Source organism: Hemiscyllium ocellatum, chromosome 2 (assembly GCF_020745735.1).
Source record: "Hemiscyllium ocellatum isolate sHemOce1 chromosome 2, sHemOce1.pat.X.cur, whole genome shotgun sequence".
NCBI classification, from domain to species: Eukaryota; Metazoa; Chordata; class Chondrichthyes; order Orectolobiformes; family Hemiscylliidae; genus Hemiscyllium; species Hemiscyllium ocellatum.
The window spans coordinates 68,070,408-68,089,800 of NC_083402.1; the positions used below are offsets into that span (position 1 = coordinate 68,070,408).

Below are 19,393 nucleotides of genomic sequence, written 5' to 3' on the forward strand. Positions count from 1 at the left end.
ACTACTTTTTGTTGGTCATTTGGATATTAGGAAAGAAAAGATTAAGATATGAAAGCATTTTTATTGGCCAGGATTACGTAAAAATATTTTCAAAACGTATCCAATATGCCATAAATGTCAGAAAATGAGAAATACCAATTCTCAATTAAACCTATATCTTTACTTCCAATACCAGTTTTTGAAGAATCATTGGGGAGAATTTTAATGGATTGTGTAGGACTTCTGCCTAAAACCAGGAGTCAGAGCCAGTAACATCTAACAATAATAGATGTTCCAACAAAATTTCCTGAAGAAAATTTACAAGGATATTGCCAGGGTTGGAGGATTTGATTACTTACAGCATGGAAACTGGCCCTACAGCCAAAAAGTCCACATTGATCCTCCGAAGAGCAACCCACCCAGACCCATTCCCCTACATTTACCCCTTCACATAACACTACAGGCAATTTAGCATGGCCAATTTACCTAACCTGCACATTTTTGGACTCCGGAAGGAAACCGGAGCACCTGGAGGAAACCAATACAGACACAGGGAGAATGTGCAAACTTCACACAGGCAGTTGCCTGAGGCAGGAATTGAACCCAGGTCTCTGGTGCTGTGAGGCAGCAGTGCTAACCACTGTGCCACCGTGCCGTCCATGAGCTCTAGGGAGAGGCTGAACAGGCTGGGGCTGTTTTACCTGGAGGGTCGGAGGCTGAGGGGTGATCTTATAGAGGTTTACAAAATTATGAGGGGCATGGATAGGGTAAATAGACAAAGTCTTTTCCCTGAGGTTGGGGAGTCCAGAACTAGAGGGCATAGGTTCAGGGTGAGAGGGGCAACATTTTCACATAGAGGTGGTATGGGTATGGAATGAGCTGCCTGAAGAAGTGGTGGAGGCTGGCACAATTGCAACATTTAAGATTCATTTGGATGGGTATATGAATAGGAAGGGTTTGGACGGATATGGGCTGGGTGCTGGCAGGTGGGACTAGATTGGGTTGGGATATTTGGTCGGCATGGACGGGTTGGACCGAAGGGTCTGTTTCCATGCTGTACATCTCTGACTCTATGACTCTAAGTGCCTTTAGGTAAGGTTACTGGAAAAGTTAGTTCTTTTTTTTAAAGATGTGAATTACTCAAAGAAATATAACTAAATTAATGCTCAAAGTTTATGTCACAGATATTTAACGAAATGAAGACTAGTTTAGGAATTAAACAATTCCTATCTCCTGTGTTTCACCCATCATCTCAAAGTGCAATATAAATAAAATATTCAGTTGTGAAAATTGTGATTAGGGCTCGTTGTCAAGAATGTTCCAGTAATTGGGATAAGGGACTTAGTATGGACAGAGGCGAAGTTCTGAGCGGTCTGGCAGATTTAGAAGTAGATAAATACCTAGGGTCAGATGAAATCTATCCCTGGTTGTTGACTGAGGGAAGGGAAGAAACAGGGGCACGTACAAAAATTTACAGGTTTCTCTGGCCACAGAAGAGGAATGGAAAGACCAGGGCACAGCCAGTGTGGTCCCATTATTCAAGAAGGGATAAACCAGGAAACGAGGCCAAACTGTCTAATCTCAGGAGTGGAGAAACTATTGGAAGTTCTGTCCGTGGGATAGAACTAATCTGCATTTGGAGAAGCAGGGATTAATCAAGAACAGGCAACATGGATTTGTTAAGGGGATATCATGCTTGATGGACCTGATTGAATTTTTCAAAGAGGTGACTAGGAGTATTGTCATGGACAATTATTTTAATGTAGTCTACTTTGACTTCATCAAGGCTTTTGATAAGGTTCCACATGGAGCTAATAGCAAAGGTAAGAGACCAAGGGCTCAAAGGACATTTGGCAAATTTGATACAGTGTTGGCTCAATGGCATCACCCTCTGCTCCTGCCAAGGTTGTGTTTGTGTGACTGGAGGTCTATGTTTAGTGAGGTTCCATTGGAGGTCAGTGTTGGGGTCCTTGCTGCTTGTTCTTAATATAAATGATTTAGACTTGAATGTGAGAAGGTTGATCAGTAAATTTGCAGATATTGCAGTAATTGGTGGGGCAGTAAATAGTAAGGAGAAGATTATAGGAGCTTATAGACGGGCTGGTCAGATGGACTGATCAGTGGCAATTGAAACTCAATCTGGATAAGAGTGACATGGAGCATTTTATGGGACAAATAGGGCAAAGGAATGCATGCTGAACAGTAGAACCCTGGGAATCAGAGAAGATCAGAGAGTCCTTGCTGTGCATATACACTATTTCCTTTAAATTATCACGACAGGCGGATAAAGTGATTAAGAAAGCATATGGTATTTTTGCACTTATTAGCTGAAACATGGAGTTTAAGGACAGGGAAGTTTTGCAAGAACTGTATAAAATATTGGTTAGGCTGCAGCTAGAGTATCCTGGAATCGACAATATTGGAGGGATATAGCAGCATTGGAGAGGATACAGAGAAGATTTCCCAGGATATTGCCTTGGCTGGAGAGTTTCTGTTATTAAGAGAGGTTGGATAAACTGGGGAAGGATCACTCGACCCAAAACGTTAACTTAGATTTCTCAGATACTGCCAGACTTGCTGAGGTTTTCCAGCAATTTCTATTTTTGGATAAACTGGGGTTGTTTTCCTTGGAGTTGAGAGTGTGTTGCTGGAAAAGCACAGCAGGTCAGGCAGCATCTGAGGAGCAGGAAAATTTAAGTTTTGGGCCGGAGCCCTTCATCAGGAACTGATTCCACAGGGGTCCCCATGGCTACATCTTCAACCAGAAGGCAGTGACAGACATTAAAGGAGAAGTTGCGTAAAGTGAGCACAAGCTCAATCAGCCGGGGAAGGTGCTTGGTGGAAGGGGACGGTTCCTTCTATCTTTTGAGGAAGATGCTGACAGTCCACAGATCATCCTGATGGAGATGGACATGTAAAGGGATGGCATGTCCATGGTGAAGCAAAAGCAGCACCTGGAAATTTTGAAACTGACGTAAAATGCCAGAAGAATCACAGAATGTAAGTGGACAAGAACCAGGGTAGGAAGAAATATGGTTGTGGGATAGGAACAGACAGAAACAATGAGTCTGCCTGGGCAGTCCTGTTTGTGAATTTTGGGAAGCAAGTAAAAGTAGGCTATGCAGGATTGGGGAACTCTAAGCTGGGAAGTTGGGGGAGGGAGCTCTCCAGAACAGATGGGGTTAGTGACACAATTGCTTTGCGTACAATGGTGGGTTCATGGTTCAGGGGTGGTCAGAGGAGACTTAATGTAGAGGTTATCACACCAGACAACAGCACCACCCTTGCTGGCAGGTTAATTGCAAAGTCAGGGTTGGACACTAAACAAAGCATAACAAAGAACTGCTGGAAATAAGAAATGCAAATAGAAATTGCTGGAGAAAATCAGCAGGTCTGAGTTCTGTTCTGAAGAAAGGTGACTGGACCTGAAACATTAACTCTGCTTTCTCTCCACAGATGCTGCCACACCTGCTGAGTGTTTCCAGCAATTTCTGTTTGTGTGTTCAGGGTTGGATTTGAGAGCACTGAGGTAGGTTAGAGTGGGTGAGGGGAACAGAGAAATTCAGGCAACCAATGTCATGTTGATAGTTTCCAAGGTTAGACACTTTTTGGAGGAATCAAAGATTATTGGAGTGAACGGCAGTGTGGAATTTGAAATAAAATCAGACCATCCCTGATCTTATTGCATGGTGGAGCAGGCTGGAAGGGCTGACTGAAGCATATTGGCTTGTATTTGATTTATATGTGAAATTTCTTTGCTACTTTAGCAAAGAAGCTAACATGGATTAATATCTTTATTAAATCAGACAAAATAATTTCATATCATATGTTTACAAGTTAGTTGTAAAATAATACTGCATTTTACATCCATTAGCTCTTTAAATGTAAGCTAGATTCATACACATTCAAGATCATTATGCAATTAGTCCTTCAGTATGGATTGCTTATTAAATATTCTGTTTCATTTTATGTAAGCAGAAACTAATTTTTGTTCCGCTGTCTATTTCTTTGGTATTTGCTTTTGGTATTTGCATCTGTGTGAGACATTGACAGTCCCTGTAATTGAATCATTCAATGTTTACAATGAGCTCACCGGTTGGAAACAGGTTAACCGAATACTGACTTTCAAATGGAATGACACATTGTTACAGTGCAGAAGGGGGGCCAGTCGGCCTATCATGTTTGTACTGACTCTCTGTACATTTTAACTTGGAGAATGGCAGAAACTTTGCTCCACAACCTTGTGCATTGTTTCTATTTAAAAACTCATCTAATACTCCCTTAAATACCACAGTGAACTTACTTCCAATAAACGTCAAGACCCTAATTACTCACTGAGTGAAAAAGTTTTTTTTATCCCTATCACTCTTGCTTATTTTGCAAATTGCTTTCAATCTGTGTCATTATCCTTGTTCCTTTCACAAGGGTGAATTCTAATATTTCATAGGTTCTTTAATGATTCCTGCAGATTGGAAGATAGCAAATGCATCCCACTATTCAAGAAGGGAGAAATGTGAAAGCAAAGGAACTATAGGCTTCTTCGCCTCTGATCAGTAGTTAGGGAAGATGCTGGAATATATTATAAGGGATCAGATAAATAGATTCTTGGATGATAGCAATAATTGGTGTGGATTTGTGAATGAGCAATCACGTTTAACAAACTTGTTGCAACAAAATTGGTAAAGGACAGTTAATGTACGTAATACACTTAGATTTTCAGAAGGCTTCTAAGAAAGTACCTACTGAAAGCTGGTTAGAAAATTAAAGCACATGGAATAGAAGATAATGAACTGGTATTGATTAATGATTGATTGACTAACCGATAAAAAAACAGGGTGGGTCATTCTTGCATTGGCAGACTGTAATTGATGAGGTATTGCAAGGTTCAGTACATGCTTACAGTATGTATAAATGTTTTGGAGGTGAAGACCAATGCAGTATTTCTAAATTTGCACAAGTTACAAAGGTACGTAGACTTGCATGTTGTGATAAAGATGTAAAGCAACTTCAGGAGGATTGGGTCAGGCTTAGTGAATGGGCAAGAACATGGCAAGTGAAAAAATGTGAGGTTATCCAACTTAGAAGAAACAGTCTTCGGGTAATTTTTTTAATGGAAAGAGTTTGGAACATGTAGATGTGCAAAGAGACCAAGGTGTTTGTGTTGATAAGTCACTGAAGGTTGACATGCAGATGTAGCAAACTGTTGGAATGTTCCCCTTTACTGAGAGAGGATGGTCAAGAGTAATGAAACTTTCGTCCAATTGAATTAGTTAGACCGCACATGGAGTACTGCGCATTTTTGGTCTCTTTGTCTCAGAAAAGATATTGCCACAGTAGGAGTGCAATAAATGTTCACCCGACCTGCTCCCGAATGGCAGGACTGTTCTATGAAGAAAGATTGGGGAAACTGGATGAGTGTTCTCTTGAGTTTTGAAGAATGAAAAGTGATCTGATTGAAACTTGTAACATACTTAAAGCAAAAACAGAAGTTGCTAGAGAAACTCAGCAGGTCTGGCAGCATCTGTGGAGAGAAAGCAGAGTTAACATTTTGGATCCAGTAACCCTTCTATGGAACATTCTGTAGAAGAGTCACTGGATCCAAAATGTTAACTGCTTTCTCTCCACAGATGTTGCCAGACCTGCTGAGGCTCTCCAGAAAGTCGGGTTTTGTTTCCACTTTCTTGCATCTGCATTGCTTTGTTTTAAAATACTTAAAGGGATAAGCAGGTAAGCTGTTGCCCCTGGTTGGATGGTCTGAAATCAGAGTGCAAAATTTAACAAAAGGAAGATGTCACTTAGGTCTGAGATGCGGATCAGATTTTCTTGACAACTGACACAGTTATCAATTTTTTTTTCTTTTGATAAAAGGGCAGATAGTTTCACTTTTTCTATATTGATGTCCTGGACTTCCCTCAATCTGTAGTCAGATAATCATGGCAGCTTTTTAGGCCAATATTTGTTATTTTTTTGAAATCATTTTAGCCTGTGAAATGTCTGCTATAGTAATCAAATAATGGACAGTAAAATCTGATAACCTTTATTTACCATTATCATAACAAATATCTTTAAAGTTTTTATTAATTTCTCCTTTTGTATGACACAATCTTCATTTTAATAATTAGAAAATGAAAGGTGATTAAAACATTTTATTTCCTGGCTTGCTTTCTCTGAGAATTTTTTTCCCCTGGATGAGGGAGTCCAGAACTAGAGGGCATAGGCTTATGGTGAGAGGGGAAAGATTTAAAAGGGACCTAAGAGGCAACGTTTTCATGCAGAGGGCGGTGCATGTGTGGAATGTGGTGTCAGAGTAGGTGATAGAGGCTGGTGCAATTACAACATTTATTTGGCATCTGAGTGGGTATATGAGTAGGAAGGATTTAGAGGGATACGGGCCAAATGCTGGCAGATGGGAAATCTGGGGCACGGGTGAGTTGGACCGAGTTTCCATGCTGTACATTTCTATGACTCTATGCTTGGTTTCTTGATGACATAATTGCTTTTGGATGGCCAGAGATCCCTATACCTTGTGACAGAATTGGGCTTTATTTGGAACAATTCAATCCATGCCACAGAAATTGTCAAATGTTTGTGGGCTGCTTTTTGAGGTCATCAGCGAATGTTGGCTGTAACTATTAATCCAGGACATGTAGCCAATTAATGTACTTGCAAATTAAATGCTACCATCGTAAATGCAAGTTATCAAATTACAGACTTTAAAAAAATCAAACAACATGTATGATTAGTGTTTTTCAATATAACAATCACGTTTTTTGTGAATTATTCTTTTATCTTTAATGAGGTAGAGAACATATTGATTGCAGACTCATTTGTCCACGCCAGTTTTATTCAGTGTTAAAAACTGCAATAATGGCCAAAAATGACCTCCTGTGTCATTCATTTTGAGATAACATTCACAAAAATTCTCAAAATAACTACAAGAGCAAAAATACCTGGATTAGACTCTTACATTTTGGCAGTATGCAAAATCCAAGTGGTGATCTTTCTGTTGTGTCATCTGCTGCAAAGGTCTGTAGAATAAGGGCAAAGTTAGGTAAATTGTTTCAGAGCATGTTTGGTCACTGTTTATAGAAAATAAATCTGATGAAAATAGAGTGTCCCATTCTTGAAGTTTATAGCATTTGTGTTTTAATTAAGCAGAGTTTGTTGTTAATTTTGTTAAGCAATTCTCTAATCAATCAACCAGGAGGTTTGCTGCTGTCTGGCAGGTGTGTCAATGTGAATCAGTTCCGGCCAGAAGATACCATGGTAGTAGTGTCTTGTGGCACCTTATTATTATCACTGCTTCTGGACCAGAAGGTCTGGATTTGCATCTCATCTGCCTCAGAGCTGAGTAATAGCATGAGAGAGTAAGTTACTTAAAACAAGACAGAACATAGTAGTTATAGAGGAAAAAGGCAATATGACCATGACAAGTGGTGAATACAGTCTGAGGATAGATGGCATGAATGCCTTTTATCTTTTTTCTCTCAATTTCTTGATGCCATACTCCTTCCCAAAATCTTCTGAAATACCGAGGTGCATAAGATAAATGCCAGCAAGTTAATCTCTTTTTCATTATTGACTGCCCTATAGCCTTAAAAATATCCCTTTGTACTTTATTTTTTAAAGCAGGGATGAAGCTGTTATGTTGATAGGAGTTAATTCTCCTGTAGATGTTCCCTTTTTAATGCAAGGTATCCAATAGTATATTGTGTTTTTTGTTTCAACAACGTAGTTATAGCCTGCTCTTACATTATTTTCCACCTTCCATGGATCTCTCAATCCATTGTATGCTATGATGTGGAGATGTTGGTGTTGGCCTGGGATGGACAAAATTAAAAATCACATAACAACTGGTGTTAGCCCAACAGGTTTATTTTGAAGTATAAGCCTGAGGAATTTTAAACTTAATCCTTTGTATCCAATCTGTTTTTATAAAACCATTGTGTTACATTCCCTGGACTCTTTCCTTATATTGTTCTGTAGTATTTCTGACTATCAATATCCTAACTTCCTTCAGCACCGTCCTTGACCACATTTGTGCTTATTTCCCTGTTAAGGTCTCCTACAGTCTATGGTGGAGGATAGCCATTATGAATAGTTTAACTATACTAATTTGCTGTAAGATCATTGAATCACAGGGTAATTCACTAATTAACTTCTATTCCAGTTCCACACACTAATTGACTTTCTAATTCCAGCAAGTATCTTAATTACAGGATGTTGACTGAAAATCCTAACACAGCTTCGCTGGAAGGTTCCTTATTCACACATTTACCCAGCCATGACCCCTTTTGGGCTAACTGTCAATGGTAAGATAATCATTCCAGCAGTTTAGTGCTGGAGAAGTTAAACTTAAGCTATTTTCATTGCAGTGAAACTAATAGCACTAACCTAATCCTTAACCTACTCCAAGCTTTAATATAATCATCTATTTACAGGCATTTTTCACAATTCTGACAATAGTTTTGGCATATTTGATATACTCCTTGAAATAAACTTTGCAATGATATATTGCTATTCTTGGGATTACAAGAGGAGCAGAAATGCTTACTACTTTGGGTTAATATGTATCTACAACTGAAAATAAGCTGGTATTGTTCCATAATATGTGATGTGGAAGATTGAGCATGCTTTCATATAGATATTGTATTGTCACTTCAATAACTTTACATTTACACATGCAAATAGTATCTAGAGTTTAATACATTCTTGAGGGAATATTGAAAAATTTGATCAGACTAAAAGGGACAAAATCCAAAGCAGAGTTGTGATGGCATAGCAAAACAAGAGACATGTGGTATCTGCTTAGCAGTGTATTGAGGATTGATTTTTGAGAACTTCATTTGTCAGGATTCCCAACAAACAACACAGACCAGGAACTATCAGTTATTAATATTGTTTCTATGATGGATCATAGTTGTGTTGAGATTACAACAGGACCATATGTTATACAGTAAAAAATATCTTCAACATATTTCTGCATCACAACAGATGATTGAAACAATAACTCATTCTTAAAATGCACATTTGTCTGTTTTAAGTGACCATAAATTTACTTTTTATTGTTAATTATTTTACGGCGTTAGCTAGAGAAATTAATACAAATTTAAAAATACTATCTCTTTTTATGGTTCTGACTAGCTTTCTTTGTGGGTAAAGATTCAAGGACTGTCTGTCTGTTGCACAATATAAATATTTTCAGCTAAATCAACAAATTCAAGTTTTTTGTGCACCGACTGCCACTCCATCAGTTAATATATGGTCCAGAGAGATTCAAGCTCATTGATCTTAATGTGTGCATTTTAATTGATGTTGATAACTCTTTGAAATTAATCTGATTTTGTTACCTGGCTGTCCAGACTACCAGTAAGTGAAATTCCTTTGTGGATGTACATATTTTGATTTGATTTCTTTCAATATGTGATTTGAACCAATTTTGTTTAAAGCCATTACACATGTCTGGGAGAACAGAATCATGTTGAAACACTCCAGTTGTTTCTCCTCAATAATACATTTGATTTTAGTTTAGAAAGTACCAAATTCAGTGAAGCATAATCTGTCAGTAGTATACTCTGTCAGTATTTGTAAAGGCAAGTGAAAGATTTGCATATAATCCTTGGTCAGAATGATCTGACTGGTTAATGTTATGGTTACAAATCTTTTGCCTCCTTTGCCAATCTGCAGGTTAAAACAACACCCCCCCTCTCCACCATCCTGCACCTCCAGCTTCCTGTTGGCAAAGTGGAGAGCTAACTTACCTTTCCTGGGCCATAATGTGGTAGACTACCACATTATAAAGGACAATTCCTGGCTTGCGGCATTTGAAATGTGTACAGCTGTGTTTAAATATGGTGCTAGTGGCATGAACATGACAAATTCCTGTCACGCTATTCCATGACACTGCTGGTGTGGAAATGCATAATTAGTCAGATGAAGAGCAGAAGACTTTAAGTGAAAAGTCGCTATGAGGCACTGTGGCTCTGGCATTATAAATCTTGCTCATAAAAGTGTTAATTCAAAATGGGAAAATCCGGTCCATGTTTTCTTGTCACTGAATTGAGCTGATGGAGATTTGTGTCATTCTTCAGTTTAGTTCTTCTAAGAACTGTGTCATGTGTAATCTATAGACAACTTGAGATACTCTTGATAATATAGTCAATGTGTTGTTGCAAAATATCTGTTTGATGGACCATCCTAATGGTAATGTGAGGAAACAATATCTATTGATAATTGTCTGTTCTCAGAATTCAAGGGAAAGAAGTGGGAATCTATATTTTAATTGGCATTGGTCTTTGGGGAAAGGTGTTTGGCATCTGAGGACATCGAATTAAGCTAAACGTAGAGTAGGAAAACTATGTGGACATCATTTATCACATTGATCAGTCTCCTCGGATCTAAACATACACACTGTCATCATTCTTCAAAACACTCAAATCAATATTTTGCTTGACTTTGTGGATGATGTAGTTTCGTGCCATTCAATCCAATTTCAGTCTGAGCTTCTTACAAATATGAATTCAGCATGTAAGAAGAGGGTTGATTCTGGGTTGGGTATCCTCTTTCAGATGTAACACTGCATTGCCTTTTAATGTTGTGAATAGTATTGAACCACATGGAATACAGGTTAGCCAGGAGATGCATAGGTGGTCTGGAATCTTTGGTGTTACCATTGACAGGTTTATGACCTCATGGATCTTCTAATATTTAAGTCTGAACATACTGATAGAGCAATGATAGAAGGTTCATTTGTTTCAACAGTGTTAAAGGATTCAGTGTCCATCCCAAGAATACTTGTTGATTTTTAAGATAATATCAACACCTGGGATGTCAGACCCATTGTAAGCAGTGAGCTAAGTTCATGCAGACTGCCCCATACTCTGCCAATTCTGAGTGCATCCTGTTTAAGATGCATGAAGGGATGAGATTTGCATAAGCACCCATGTCAATCTTGTCACACAGTTCATATTACCCATTCCTTTTAGGGTAGATTACTTGAATGGAGGTAAAGACTTCAGCTTTTCAGAGGATGTCCCTGTGGTGTGTCAGGTTGACCACATGTGCTGTCTGACTGGAGACTTCAACATTGTGGCTACCTCTTTAATGTTATGGTTATCTTTTCATGCCATGGATGGGATTTTGGAAACATCGGTAATGCTGGGTAACTTTCTGGAGGAGGCAAAGAGTAGGAACGTAGAGTAGGAAAACTATGTGGACATCATTTATCACATTGATCAGTGAGTTGGCTGAATATTTGCTTCGGCCTTTTCATTTGTAAATGTCAGTAACATCAGTATAGTTTGGAGTGGGAACTGATCTATTAATGGAAATTAGTAAATAGTTAATGAGCATTGGGATTTAGTTGCTGAGATCATGATTCCAATTAATTGCTCAGCCAATTTACTTAGGAGATTACATTGCATAACTAATCAATTTCCTACTCCTGAGATATTGCCATAGTTCTCTAATGTTTAGTTGTTATTAAACATTATGAACCACTTCTAAGACTTTTTAAAATATTATTTATTTTCTGAAGTATTATTATTGATCATGAAACAATTTCCTTTTCCTGTATGAACCTGTTGCTTTACTGCTAACAGTAAATCGTTTGTCCGGTCTAAGAATTTACAGTGATTTTAAGTTGATGAAATGGTGCTTGGATTAAGGAAAGGAGCCATACCCCATGAAGGATTGCAGTCACCTTTCTGTATTAGAGAGAGTCAATTGATTATGTATAGTTTCAAGGTTAACCAGTCCAAAAATATAAAGTGAAAGTAAGAACACAGGCATCCATGAACGACCACAGTGGTATTAGGATTGAAACTATGTTGTTGGTTTTACTTCAGTACAGGGACAGAAATAAACCAGACTACTGGACATGGAAGTACAGTAGTGACAATATTAAAGTTTAGCCCAGGATCAAAGTCTGAAGAAATGATCTTGCCTTTAACTAATAAGTTCTATTAAGTATACAGCATTTATAATTTGTTTAAAGCCTTGTGAAAGGGTATACCTATCATAGAGTAAGTACAACAAAGGTTCACGCGAGTTTTCCCTAGTGTAGTGACAGGGTGGATTTTCTTATGAGGTGTAATTCAGGAGACTTGGCCAATATTCTCTGCAGTGGGCAGTGATCTCATTGAAGTGTACAGAATGATAGTGCTCAACAGTGTAGATACAGGAGAAATATTTCTCCTAGCTGGGGTGTTTAGGACTGGGAACACAGTCTCAGAAAGGGGACTGAATGAAGAGGACTTTCCTTCATTTATGGTGGTGAACATTTGAAATTATTGACTCAGAGGACTATGGAGTCTCTGCAATTGAGTATGTTCATGATGGAGACTGAGTGATTTCTACATGTTGAACATATCAACAGATGTGAGGCTAGTGCAGGAAAATGACACAGGGGTAGATCAGCTGTGATTTAGTTTAATAACAGAGGAGGCTTGAAGATCCTATTTCCAATGTTCCTAATGGCTGCCAGGGGACGGATATTTCTTTTGTCAAGGTGATAATTCAAAATGATAATAAAACATTGGCATTTTAAATCCTCGATAAAATAATTTAACCAAACCCTTGCTAGACTTGAAGGTATTTGTTTGAACAGGAGTGATCAGAAACAGAACAGAAAGTACATTTTACAACTTCCAGAGCCCCTTCTCAGCTTGGCCTGATTTTAACTTGGTGATGTGCAATTAGATGGCATTTTGTGACACAGTCTAATGCCAGAAAGTGCCGGGAGCTCTGGTGTTCAAGCTTTTTCAAATGACAGAATACAATGGAATTTCTTTGTTATCACCACAGCCCCAGTCCCTGCTTCCCCCCAGAACCCTCTATCAACAGTGCATTGCTGTCACATTCACTAGGAAGTGTTCTTCACACTGTTACAAATGACAAGAAAACCTTTTATTTGGCCTTTATTCGGAATCAATCACAACTATTCTTAACTTCCAATTGTTTGTCTTCATTTTAGCTGATACCGAATCCCTAGCTCTGAATTTTGTTTGGGGATTTTATCCTTTCTTCTAGACAGAGCCTCCATTTCATCTGATGGGGCCTTTTGTTTTGTAATTCTTTGTCTTCAAGGGTTGAAGAATGTGGAAGAGGTATGATCAGATACTAGTGCTCCCATATTGGAGGAGGGCTTAATAAATTCACCCTCATCCAATGTATAGCCAACATCAGTTGACTGGACATTTCTGAGGAATTTTGTCTTTGTCAAATATGATCTATCCGGGAGACAGGATTGAAATCATGTCGATTGACTCCACGTATGCCAATGGATTGGGATGATTATTTAATCTGGCCAAGTGTGTCTGGCATCACTCTGGGTCAATCCGAAGGCCAGATGCATGGTGCAATTTCTCCAGAAATACCTGACCAATGGCACCACAGCTTTGTTAGAGGTGAGTGGAGGCTCCCTCATCATTGAAAGGTTGTTGTTATGTTAGTGTCACATGCAACTGACCATGGTGTTTCCAATGTGCTTCCATCCAGGCTATGAAGGAAATCCATTGGAATGCCATGTATATGAGGGCATTTCTTAAAGCCCCCATGTGAAGTCTCATCCTTACCTTATAGTCTGGTGAACTTTTGATTTGAAATTGTGATCGCAGAGATGTGAAACCTCGTGGCATCTCATTGACAGAATGTTTCCAAACTTCAGTAACTTTTTGTTATTGATATACAGATACCACTGACAAGGTCAGCATTTATTACCCTTCCCAAATTGCCCTTGAACTGCAAAGGATTGCAGAGGGGTATTTCAGAGTTAACTACATTTCTGAGAGTTTGGAGACATGTGTAGGTCAGATTGGGTGAGGAATGCAGATTTCTTTCTCACAAGGGTGTAACTGGATCAGGTGGGTATTCATAATAATCATTACATGTTTGTCATGAGGTTAACATGTTTCAGATCCTGATTTTTTAAAAATTAAATTCCTCTTTCTCCATTTGCCATGGTATGATTTGAACCCATGATCCCAGAAAGCCAACTGGATGGCTGTTGCCACTGCACCATCACCTCCGAGACTTCCAGGTTTCCCATAAGCTGCAGCTTAATGGCCTGCATTTTCATCCCCAAAGAAGGGTGAGAAATGGCAAAATTACTGGTTTGATCCATCCACGTTGGAAAAAGGTTCCTGCAAGGTTGAGATTTTAATTGTTGTGGAGGGTGGGCTGGCATATTTTGTGTGGACTGCAGTCCACCAGCCAACCTGGGAAAATGTCTGAGGGCCACAGGGGGTGCTGGGTGAGGAGACAGGCCTTTTTAAAGGCCCACTTCCATGCTGTCAGACTTTGCTGCAGCTGCATTAAGGCAAAACTTTTAGTGGAGAGCCTAGACATCTGTTACACTATTGCAACACCTGAGATTTTCCTTAATGACTGTTGTTGCTCCATGATCACTGCAGTTAATGTCACAATGTTTATTTACACAGGTTCAGAGCTTTCATGTGCTAGTAGTTTCCACCAAAGATGGTTTATTGTTATCTGGATGATTGACCTGAACCACTCCACAGCCTTAAAAGGCACTCCCGAATATCAGAAATCCTAGAAATGAGGTTGGGGGAATTGGAACCTGAATGCCATTTCTGAAGGGGCCCTGACTCAGGAGGCTGAAGGGTGACCTATATAAAATCACAAGTGGCATAGATAAGATGAATAGCACAGTCTCTTCCCCCGGGTAGCGGAGTACAGGTTTAAGGTGAGAAAGGGGAAAGGTTTAAAAAAGACCTGAGAGGCCACCTTTTCACACAGAGAGTGGTGCCTATACGAAATGAGCTGCTAGAAGCAGGTGCAGTTTCAGCATTTAAAAGACATTGGACAGGTACATGGATAGGAAAATTTTGGAAGGAAATGGTCCAAGCGTAGGCAAATAGGACTAATTTAGAGACCTAGTCAGCATGGATGAGTTGGACTGAAGGGCCTGTTTCCATGCTGTATACCACTATGAATCTATGACTCAGTGAAAATCCAGGCTGAAAAGCAAAACATGACAATGAGAATGATACCACTTCTTCTGTATGCTTCTCACTACCTTAATTGCCTCATCCAAGCCATCAAATCTTAAGCAAAGAGCACAGTCATTTCATCTGTCTCCTTGAATGAACTGTTCAATCAAGCAACCAATTAAGGAGAGCAGAGGAGCAAACTTTGTCACAGTGTTAATTCAGGTAAACCAGAAGGATTATGAAACAATGAATTTAGGATGCACACTGTCTTAAAGGTGATTAGATTACTTACAGTGTGGCAACAGGCCCTTTGGCCCAACAAGTCCACACCGACCCTCCAAAGAACAACCCGCCCAGACCCATTCCCCTATCACTTTAGCATGGCCAATTCACCTAATCTGCACACCTTTGGATTGTGGGCAGAAACCCTTGCAGACATGGGGAGAACATGCAAACTCCACACAGACAGTTGCCCGAGGCTGGAATTGAACCCGGGTCTCTGTCACTGTGAGGCAGCAGTGCTAACCACTGTGCCACCCTTTTCATAGCATAAAGTTAATGTTTGAACTTTGCCCAATTGTTGAACTATACACTTGACAAAAGTACAAAATATTGTGTATGTGAAAATGCTTTGTTATAATTTACTTTATATTAGCAATATCAGAATTGCTGAGATTGGAAACTCAGCAAGATAAATAATTGCTGGGAAAGCTCAGCATGTCTGGCAACATCTGTGGAGACAAACTAGAGTTAATGTTTCGACTTGTGTAATTCTTCCTTAGACCTTATGGTAGCTAGGAAAATGTGGTTTATGTGCAGAAGACGGGGCGAGGAGGGGGTAAGGAGTAAATGTTAGGTGGAGATAGAGCCCAAAGAGAGAGAAGAACAATTGCGGAGTTGATAAAATCAACTTCTGCTCTCTAAATAAAAATTAAAAGAATTTTGGATGCTGTAAATCAGAAATAATTTCTGTCCACAGTTCTTTCAGTTTTTAAGATAAATAATTTACCATTCTTAATGGAAAACAAGACGCCAAATGTCCTCAAAGCCAAAGTTACATCCATTAAAGAAAGTTCATTTAAATGCTGTCTTTACCTTAAACATTGAACTTGCAGAGAATTTAAGTTTTGAAAAACAGTTTATTCAGGAGTTCTACAGATGAGGAGGACTAGTTATTTGTCTGTCTGTTGATTGTTCTGGAACAATAATTTTGTAGTTGAGAATTAGTGACATCTCATTTATAAATTATTGCCTTTTGATTTGTCCCAAATTTAAAAATGAAAACACAGTGAAGGTCTTTCAGTGATTGTGTATAAAAGGCAGCATTGAATACATATTTAACCCCATGTTCATTTCCGTTATGGTCTAATCTGACAAAAAAGCAGAAAAATGAAATAATGTTTCAAAGATATTTAAGTATCTTAAGGTACAGTATTGTCTATACTGTTCTTTAACGATGTTTTACTTGGCAATTTCTGCTCTTGAAGTGAATATTTGCCAGTTTAATAAAACTATACTATTTCCTTACAGTTATTCATGGTAGACAATGGCGCAGATGACTGGAGAATAGCCATGACTTATGAGCGGATTTTTTTCATCTGTTTGGAAATACTGGTATGTGCTATTCACCCAATACCTGGAAACTATACATTCACGTGGACAGCACGCCTTGCCTTTTCATATACAACATCTACAGCAATAGCAGATGTGGATATAATCTTATCAATACCAATGTTTCTTAGACTTTACCTAATTGCCAGAGTAATGCTGTTGCATAGCAAACTTTTTACGGATGCTTCTTCAAGAAGTATTGGAGCACTGAATAAAATAAACTTCAATACCCGTTTCGTAATGAAGACTTTAATGACAATATGTCCAGGAACAGTATTGCTGGTTTTCAGTATTTCGTTGTGGATAATTGCAGCATGGACTGTCCGAGCTTGTGAAAGGTAAGCTGTTACTGTGAATCAGTTTATTCAATGTTTAAACATGAGAGAACTATAGTTTTGTTCCAAATATTGTAACATTTTAGAAATCAAAGTTTTTGAATGGACTTTTGCTACCAAAGTGGGTAGCTCAACACACGATCTATACTGACTCAGCAGACCTGTCATGATATGAATTGTTCTCTTGGACTCCATTTTTGCTCTGTGGAAATGGTGGTGGTAAAGAGAGGGGGTTGATTAACTTTGCTGGAAAATAGACAGCTTTCTATTCAGATCCCACATCAAAAACACCTCCTCCTTTAAACACGTTCTTTAGTTGTCAATCAAATTGTGAACTTAGAACTGCATTATGCCTTTTGAAACTCAGCCTAATATTCATAATGATAACTCTTTGGAAATATTAACACAGACCTTTATTGTAACAGCATAAACAGATTTTATTTCTCTAAACTTTACATAATAGCCTATTAGCAACTCAGCAGAATTTTTTCAATCCTCACTAACAGTTTTAATTTTTACTTTTTAAGGTTGATGGAATTTTAAAAAAAGCTTCAGATTGTGACAGTTAAACAGACGTTACCCACCTTTACGTGCACTTACATTACAGCATCAATCTATGACTCCTGTTTGAATTGAACTCCAAGTTTAAATATCCCTGCTGAATTTGGGTTTCCTGAGAGTTTGAATAATGTCCATGCTCTTCACCCACTTTGGTCATGTTGAAAGTGAGGGTAGAATGTTTGAAACCTGTTCCACTGGTGGCTTTTGGAATCTATGGTGTCTTTCTGACCCTGCAACACTCTAATCCTTCACATGCTTATAGTGTCTGTTACCAGCCTCTTAATAGATTTATTTATTATTGTTGTGGCCTTATTTATTTTGTTTTGTGAATTGGTTTTGTTAATTTTCTCTATTTGTTAAAGATTCAAGACAAATATTAACAGGATAAGCAGATACATTTCTGCCATAGTTTTGTGCAAAAGGTTTACTGTTCATAAGTGTACATGTTTAATCCATCTGATATATCATTCATCCTGCAATGCTTAAGTAGGTTCTGTGTAATTGCACCTTACCTGTGATACTAAACAGAACAAACAACTTACATTTCACCAACACTCCCCAGCCACAAAAATGGATACCATACAGGAATGAAAGAGTAGAGAATTTAATGATGAAGAAAACAAGACAAATAGCAAGGTTTTTGGAGACTTCTTGGGATGAACATGGCATTAATGTTAGGGAAGGAGTGTTTCAGAGAGCATTGTGACTCAAAATGGGTCATGGGGACAGAGGACAGGGGGAGTAATCTTGTCCCTGAAGGGTAATGTGCACACAATAAAACAGGATTGAAGGTGAGCATTATGGAGAAAGCCGAAAGGTCATGAAAGGATGTAAAAGATGTTAAAGTCAATTTGCTGGCACAGAGATTGCCAATGGGAACTGGTCATATTGTGAAATGAAAATAATTGGGGATGCCGGCTGCAGCAATTTGAATGCATTCCAGTTCATTCAGAATGGCAAGGAGACTGAAGTGATTGGGCACGGAGATGGACGGTGGAAAACAGATTGAGTCATAACCGGAGAAGGTCAAAGGAGACAACAGTTTAACTGGAATGATTGAAACAGTACCAACCAGTATGTGAAACCAGTTTGGAAAGAGGTGATGCAGATTGCTGAGCAGTTGTGACTTCTGCTGGTTGGAGATGGTCAACACTGGTCATGACCAAAAGGATGTTGTCAATTCGAAATGGTCAGCACCGGCTGAACCTTCCCACCAAACAAACATTGTCACTATTTCTTTCCTTCTCCAGATTGAATGCTAGTTATATAAAAGAGAATCAGAAAATTGACACCTAATGAATTAAGGCCTTGTCTATCAGCGGTATGGGGACAACCCTGAAAATCTACATTTGAAACCAAAATATACACAAATTGTCAATGGAGATTTCAAACTTGATTAGGAAATTACAACATAATTTAATTTAAATAATTAAATGGAATTCAATTAATAAATCTAAAATGAAAAGTTAGTCTAATGGTGACTGAAACAATTTTGATTGGTGTAAAACATGGCTCCTTTAAAAATAACCTTTTAGGGAAGGTAAATCTATTGTCCCCACTTAGTTTACATCTGAATCCAGACCCACGACAATGACTTTAACTCTTGAAAGTCCTCTAAAATATGGCTAGCAAGCCACTCGAGTCATCTTTACTTTCAACAAAATCTGACAAAAGGAATGGAATCCAATGGACCACCTGGCATTGATCGAGGCACTGGAAATTACGTTGTCACCCATAGCTTTATTGACCCTGCAAAGTCCTGTTTACTAGCATTTGGGAGCTTGAAATTGGGGGCATTCTCCCATGGACTAGTTGATCAACAGGCTCACATTATATGCAAGGTATGATTCTAGAGAACGACTATGTCCTGGACCACCATCACCATCCCAGGATATTTCCTGTCCCATTAGTAGGGCACATCCAGTAGTGGTGGTGTTATATAGCAGTGGTATACAG

At 38.7% G+C, this 19,393-nt stretch overlaps 1 protein-coding gene across 1 annotated transcript in view; it reads left to right on the plus strand.

The window, feature by feature from the left end:
* Positions 1–19,393, plus strand: part of LOC132827770 (small conductance calcium-activated potassium channel protein 2) — a 145,773-nt gene that overhangs the window by 12,459 nt on the left and 113,921 nt on the right. Inside the window, exon 3 of the mRNA XM_060844476.1 lies at positions 16,461–16,879. Within this exon, the coding sequence (XP_060700459.1) occupies positions 16,461–16,879 (419 nt within the window). The remainder of the gene's footprint in view (positions 1–16,460; positions 16,880–19,393) is intronic.